The sequence below is a fragment of the Galeopterus variegatus genome, unplaced genomic scaffold (assembly GCF_000696425.1).
Source record: "Galeopterus variegatus unplaced genomic scaffold, G_variegatus-3.0.2 Scaffold674, whole genome shotgun sequence".
Classification (NCBI taxonomy): Eukaryota; Metazoa; Chordata; class Mammalia; order Dermoptera; family Cynocephalidae; genus Galeopterus; species Galeopterus variegatus.
The window spans coordinates 438,827-446,597 of record NW_007726785.1 but is presented as its reverse complement, the minus strand read 5'-3'; the positions used below and the strand labels follow the sequence as shown (position 1 = coordinate 446,597).

At 38.3% G+C, this 7,771-nt stretch overlaps 1 protein-coding gene across 1 annotated transcript in view; it reads right to left on the bottom strand.

Moving 5' to 3' along the window:
• Positions 1–7,771, bottom strand: part of DENND2C (DENN/MADD domain containing 2C) — a 34,787-nt gene that overhangs the window by 14,569 nt on the left and 12,447 nt on the right. Inside the window, exons 7-9 of the mRNA XM_008571286.1 lie at positions 5,660–5,847; positions 2,259–2,368; positions 651–720 (exon numbers count right to left, since the gene is read on the bottom strand). Of these exons, the coding sequence (XP_008569508.1) occupies positions 651–720; positions 2,259–2,368; positions 5,660–5,847 (368 nt within the window). The remainder of the gene's footprint in view (positions 1–650; positions 721–2,258; positions 2,369–5,659; positions 5,848–7,771) is intronic.

The following is a 7,771-nucleotide window of genomic DNA, read 5'->3' as shown; positions in this document are numbered from 1 at the left end:
AAAAAAAAAAAAAAAAAAAAAAAAAAAAAAAAAAAAAAATCAGGCTTGTCACTTAGCTCAGTGGTTAGAGTGCAGCCTTAAACCCCCCAGGTCATGTGTTTGGATCCCTACACCAGCAAAAAAAAAAAAGGAAAGAAAAAAGAAAAATCAAGCAGCACAAGTCTTTACTAATTTGGACTATTAATACTCTTAATAATATTTTTAGTACAGAGCAGAAACCAAGCTGTCACCTTCGGTGAACACTGAAAGATGGGAAAAGTGCTAAAAATGGTAGCATGATTTATTTCATGTTTAGTGAAGACATCTAAGCAAGAAGAAAGCCCTTATATGGCTGGTGAATAACTCAGAGCTCCGTCAATTGGCTCATTGTATTCCATTCCTCAAATATACCCAGACAGATATTTAGACATTGTGTCAGTGATTACTTTCTCTATTCCAAACAAATAAACTAAATCCCTATCCCATCTATTCTGGAACATTCCATGGCTACCCCCCACTTTGTTCTTACTGTTTAAATCTAACACTGCATCTTTAATACACAAATCATTGAGTAGCCCTCAAACTTATCTAGTGATAGTGTTTCTGAAGTCCCTGGTCTGGCTCTATTGTTCCTTGACCAACCCTTTCTGCAACACACGGCTGGTACTTACCAAGAGCTTCTTACAGTAACCAAACCACCGGCTCCCATCTTCACCAGTCAAGACGAAGGAGAATGTTTCACTGAAAAAACAGCCAATATTTACCTTGAGATCCAATCAAGCACTTACGGCATTCCTCATGGAACAAATAATCAAAAATTAGAGTCTAACAGCTGTTATTTTGTGGCATTATTACATTTATCTCAAGTCACATTTCTCCTAAGGAATGTTCAGGCCTTGAGAATATCTTGCCTTGTACTGGAGTGAATGAGAAAATAATTGGGTAAGTTGTTGATGCTGTTGCCTCTTTTTACTTTCTTATTATCCACTCTAGTTATTAACCAAGCCTGTTTTCTTTCTGCTCAATGTCCAATTTAGATAAACATACAGGTAAATTACAAAGGATTTTAATATGCCATTTTCCCCTTCCAGATTCTTCTATAATTTATAAAAAGTCAACAGGAAAAATATCAACTCCTCAAATGTCATGGGCAAAATATATGCATAAATAATTTACAAAAAAAAGACCTAAAGATGCCCAAGAAAGAAACTCATTCATAATCAAAAAATCCAAATTTGCATAGTGAGTATACATGTCTATATACAGCCCAAAATAAAGAGTGGAAGGGAATATGCCAAAATATTTAGTGATTTAACTCTGAGTAACCAGATTGCCAGTGATTTCTAATCTTTGTTTTTTATTTACTCTTCTATATTTTGCATATATTCTAGAATAAATACATAACTTGTTTGGGGGAAAAGCCAACTATGGAGCAGTCAGGCCAATATGAAAGAAGCTGCTTATGTGGTTAGTAGTACAACTGACAACACAAGAGCATCAACATTGACGGCTGAGAGATGAGAGTGGCAATCAGGCTAAACTGGTTATGAGACAGCAGCTTAGTCTGGAAGCATCGTGAGGTTGAAGGGCAGAGCTACTTAGGCAACAGCTGAGGCTGTCATCTAGTAGGTCATCAGCATCTGGTATGGTTCAACTAATCAAGCTTTTCAGCCTAAATAGTATCAATAATTACACTTTTGAACAAAGCAGTTATCTGTTTACAAGCAAGATTCAGAGATGATGATGGTTTATTAATTTAAAATGGTAAATTCTTCTAGATACTTGGAAGAAATTCTTCAGCACTTCCCTTCTCAATATACCCATACCTCCCAAATGAAAGCCTCCCTGTATTCAAGTTCCACAGGAGAGCATATAATTTAGGCTATGGCTTCTATCAACTTGAAGGAGAAACTAGATGAAGACATGGCTTTTTAAAATTTCTGTTTCTAGGTGGAGTCCCAAAGTCCAAGTCTTTTTCCTTTTCTGTCCATTTGGGGGCATTTCTGGTTCCATGTAGAGTGGAACTATTTTTTCTGCAGAACTGGCAAACTGAAGAGACAAATTAATTTTCCCTTTGACAATGAAATTATTCTGTATTTTTCTTTTTCAAGCCCCACATAGGAAATGTTCTCATTCTGTTTCTTCCTCTCCTCCCTGTGACTGTGCATCCTTGACCTGTGACTGTGTTCATGTAGCTTCACTCCTGGCTCTATCCATTTCTCAAATACTTGATTTTTGTAGTTCCAACAAATAGAAGTCAGATAAAGTAGCACATTTACCTATTGAGTTCTGAGGTTGGTACCCAGTCCTTCGAATCGGGAAAACAAAATTTTGGGATAACTTTGAGCCTCTCTTCAGTGTCTTTGGATTGCTTATAGCCATGATCGCCCTGAAAAAAGATAGGTGACTATTATTCTATGTAAGTGGAAAATAGAAATAAAAAAGTCAGCTTGGTCTAGAGAAAAGAGGTCTCTAATAAGCCTAAACAGCTGTCTTAGCATGGTTTTGTACAGCTTAACGAAATAGAAAGGCCAAGACTGGAAATCACTGAAAATGCACTAAGAACAGAGTTACTAAGAATAAAGAATCCTATTTTTACATAGAAATGGTACCATTACATAGAAATGGTAATCCTATAATCTAGAATAAGAGAGATGACTGAAAGTACTTTCTTATTTACAGGTGGAAACAATTCAGGATTCATGCACTAGTGGGAACCCTGTATTTTTATGAACCGAGGGACATGAAATAAGTAAAAATTCATTCTACAATATACTGATAGCAAAAACCTAGTCAGCTCAAGACACTCTCTGATCAATAATCAAAGATGCTTTGAAAAGGCAGGTGAATGTTGTTTAGAAAAGATACTATTTTTAGAATCCATCCCATATATAATCATTTCACTTAGCATATAATCTTAGCTACCTAACTAGTGGTTTGCAACTTCCTGTAAAATTTTAGCATGGAAGACAAGACAGTCTAAATTTAATTAAATCAAAAGAATTAGGAATTAGTATAAGCTGTCCACTATAAAAACAAGCACATAAGTCTAATTACCATATTGCTTTCTGATAACTAATAAAAATGATCTATCCTTTAATTTCTTTTACAAAAACATGTAGCCATTTTGGGTGACTTTGATATTAACCTCTTAAAAATCAGAAAAACACTGTAAGAAATTTTTAGCTGTGTCATAGTCTCTTATTTTTATATTGTTAAATGATTCACAATTATCTTCATTCAAGGTTTTCCACAACAGAATCGAAAAGGGGCCTGATCAGCTCTTTACCTCCTTAATTTATGGGTTCCCGAGGCACAAAGATGCTAAATAGCTTACTTAGAAACATACCTGAATCACTGCCAGATTGGGTTGTTGTCTGGTTCTAAGCCTATTAATTTAGGCTCAGATTTCCTTCTGCAATTGTAAGACTGATCAAAACCGGGGAAAAAAAATTAAGCTCCTCTTGATGGGAAATTTCATTACTTAAAACTAACCAGATTATATTACTTTAGACTATTACTGTACTGTTTTACTAAACAGTACCGTGACATTGTGCTCTCAGGCTACATTGAAGAGTTTTATGAGAAATTAAATTTATTGATTTATTTACTGTAGGGATAGTGCTGAGCACATCTTAAAAATGAGAACCCATGCAGGAAATGTCTCTTAGACTCCAGTACAGTTGTGTTTCACTAGCGCTTTTTTAGTGAAACATGTAATACAGGATGGTAACGCCCAAAGTTCTAGAGTGGCCAAGCAGATAATTTAGATGAGAGAAATGGTCCAAGTAATAAGCTGGAAAATATCTAAATCTCTCTATTTAAAAGGATCACTCCTTACATAATTTGCAGAGCCATACTGCAAAATGAAAATGTGGGTGCCCTTGTTCAAAAAGCACAAAAAATTAAATATGAAATAAAAAATAAAATATTGGCTGGCTGGTTAGCTCAGTTGGTTAGAGTATCGTGTTTTAACACCAAGGTCAAGGGTTCAGATCCCTGTGCTGGCCAGCTGCCAAAAAAAACCCAAAAACGTTTTTCTTTTCTTCTAAGATCTTTCAATCTGGAATGGGGTTTTTATTGGCTATTTAATGTCATGCTCCCTCAGGGACCAGTGTAGACCCAGGGGCCCTGGCTGGCAATCTGATACACAAGTAGCCTACCAGCTGCTGGGTTTCCTCTCTGGCCAGCTTCAGAACTGACACTGTGTCCCAGTTGAGGGTGGGGAGGTTGAGCCAGGCATCTCTGTTCCAACCTATGGCAGCTGGGCAACTCCCAAAGGGTTGTAGCCTCCATTCAGGAATATGCTTGGTATTTGGATGGGGGGTGGTGGAAAGGCTTGCCCCCATCAAGTCAACCACACGTGGCACTACCAACCCAGGGTAGAGTGGGCTGCCCCCATGCCCTTCCTGGAGACACTGCAGGGCAACTGATCCCAGCCCTCCCCATGTCTGTGCCCAAGCCCCTGCAAGGGACAGAAGGTGGCAGTGGTCACTGAGTGGGGGTGGGAAAGGAAGCCAGACAAGGCTCCAGGAACCAGGTGGTGGGGAACAGGACAACTAGAGAACCCATCCTGGGGAGGCAGCAGGAGGTGAGACCATGCATGACCTAAGGCTTTAAGACCCCAAGCAGAGGGCCCTTCCAAGCGAGGGGCCTTATGTGACTACACTGGTCACATGCCATGAAATCCTGCTCCTTACTCAGCTTCAGCCAATTCCTGCCACTTAGGAATGTAGGCTGAGTGTTAGCAGTCTTTCCAGTTTCTCAGAAAAAGGCAGAAATGTAGATTTGTATGTGAAATATGATTTTTAAACACTGGCAACAAAAATTATTGTTGTTGTTTTCACAAAAACACTATGTAAACCAAAAAAAAAAACCCCATCTCTGTGGGCTCAATTTGCTCACAGGCTCAATAAGCTCTATGAGAGCACTGGCTAAGAAGATCTTTGTCAGTTATACTCCCATCATCTAATCCTGGCAAGTAGTAGGAATTTTAAAAATATTTGATTAAATAAATGATTTTCTGAAAAAGGTAGAGCAAACGAAATAATACTGTTCATAATAACAACAGCTACCATTCAAGTGCATACTATGTGCCAGGAACTGCATTAAGCACTTTACATATATTATCTCATTAAATTCTTATGAATAATGAATAACATTACATAGAGCTTATGTCAGACACTGTTCTAAGTGCCTTACATAAATTAGCTCATTTAATCCTCACTACAGCTCAAAGGGGTAGATACTATTATGATTACTCCCATTTTACAAATGAAACAGGCACAGAGAGGTTAAGTAACTGCTCAAAGAGCTAACAAGTGGCAAATGCAGAGTGTTGGCTCAGTGTACATGCTCTAAACCACTATCCTATTCTGCCACATTTATTATTCCCCTCATTAAGGAGGAGAAAACTGGGGCTTTGTAACTTGCTAAAGATTATTAAATGGCAGAGCCAAAACTAAAAAAATGAACTGAGAGAATGAGCATGTTTTGTTTTGCTTTTTTCCTTGGTTGCAGGTCATGCCTAACATAAGATGTCATCAAAGTCACTTACCTGATCCTACAACAAGTACAGTATTGGTAAAAGCTGACTGAGATAACAATAAACAAGGAGAGAGGAAATAAATACAAAGATACAGGAACATTCCTGAGCGCCTCTTGACCTTCTTGTACCTACCTTGCTAGGGAATTGTTGTATGATCTGGGGAATATAGCTTATTCCTGATGATTTCTTCTGTAGAGACACTACCACAAAAAGCTCAAACAGCTGCTGCTCCTGTAATTCAATAAGATCCCGCTCCAAGGTCTGGTAGTGAGGATTCCTCTTTGAAGACTGCTGCAGTTGTGTTAAGCGCTTGTGACGATCTGTAATGAAATCATGGAGCAATGTTTTCCCTCTGTAGCCCCACATTGCCTCTAGCACACGGAGGTCATGACCCATACAAAACTGATCTTCACACCGTCATTGCTGAATGAATGCTGACTAATCAATATCTGCCACACAGACATACCTGTTAGGGCTATGACATACTTGGGGGACAAGTGCAGCCCCTCACAAGTGCCCCTCTGGGCCAGCTCTGGCCACCTCTGGCCAGCAATAGGACTAACATTCCATGTCCCAAGATACTCTATATATGTCCCAACACATACTCTATGCTATCCCATCTTTCATGACATCACACCAGGACACAAGGAAACCATCAGGAAAAAGCACTGGACTAACAACAGGGAATACCATGAAACCGTGGGGTGCAGTGGGGGGGAATTTGATAAAAGAACTGAGTCCTACAGGGGGTAAAGTACAGAAAGGAATAAGTTTGATAAAATTAAAACAAAAATTATCCTCACATTAAAGAAGCTGTCCTTTTCTCTTCTCTCCTTAGTACATATTACAATAATGGATATATGCTCATATCATTAAATGGTGCTAAATGCCAGAAGGAAAAATGAAGTGGAAGAAAACATTTACCAGCAAACTATTCCTCAAAAAAATGAAATTATGGAAGCATATTTAAACAGCACATAGCAATACCACTCAAAACAGGATAGCCTCTATCCTCTATTCTTATTTATCTCTAAATTCTGAACAATTTGGGGTAGCCTCCACTAGAGGAAATGGTATACTTGCAGAAGAAATAGTTTAAGTGTCCCAGAGATTTGCCTCTATGTCATTCTGAGCCACTGATCGAAAGACTCATCCTCTAATCTTTTTTTTTCTTTTAAGATATGATGCATTCTGCCCCAAAAGAAGTAACACTGTAGATCAAAATATCAAGAACATTTAAAATATATACTTAAGAATGGCTCTCCAGAATTATCTAGTAGATTTAGTGCTCCAGACAAAGCTTCACTTACACCAAAGGGCTGAGTGCAAGCCAAGAAAATTTTAGGTCTTGTTTCTCAGTGGCAACAGCACTAAATTAGTCATCTTTACGCATCTAGACTGAACCTGGTGATGACTTAAGTTTCACCTTCAGTTCCGCTACAGAATCAAACAGCTGAAGCAATTTGGGCCAGTGGAGGGAGCATGAGACTATTAATCACAAGATTATAGTACTAGACTTGGAACTGCCCTGTACTCAGCTTTGATATTCCATGTCTCCTACTTTTTCCACGCCTCAATATGGAAACGAAATAACTTGCTGTGACAATTCATTAGATGAAGGATACAGAGCACCATGAAGTGCTTGAACAAATATACCCAGAATTGTATGGCCCCTTCTATATTTTAACAGAAAATAAACAGCACAATAATTTGGAATATAAATGTCTATGAATAAGAATGAGATAAATGTTTCCCTTCTCAATATTATTTAAATAATTATTTCATAGTCACCTGAGTGACTATGAAAAATCAGATATTCGGATCCCAGTACCCGCCAGCCACCGAAAAAAAAAAAAAAAAAAAAAAGAGAGAGAGAGAGACAGAGAGAGAGAGAGACAGAGAGAGAGAGAGATTTAATCCTAAGTATTTGTCTCGGGATGATTCACATACTCTGTTTTGGCTGCCGGGAAACTACTACACATGTGTCTGGACATGCAACTCTGTGCCACTCCCTTAAGAACATTCATCCCAAGAACCACACTGGTTTGCCTCACTGCACTATGGGAGATTTTTAATGATGTTAAACATCTGACAAAAGTGTACTTTTAGTTCCTCAAATCTCAACAGGTTCCGAAAATGAAGAAGTCACCTATAAAATGAAACTTCATATGGGAAAAACATGCTTAATCACAAAGGTAGGTGCCACTCCACCTACAGCCATGATCGTCACAGGAAGGGAGCAGC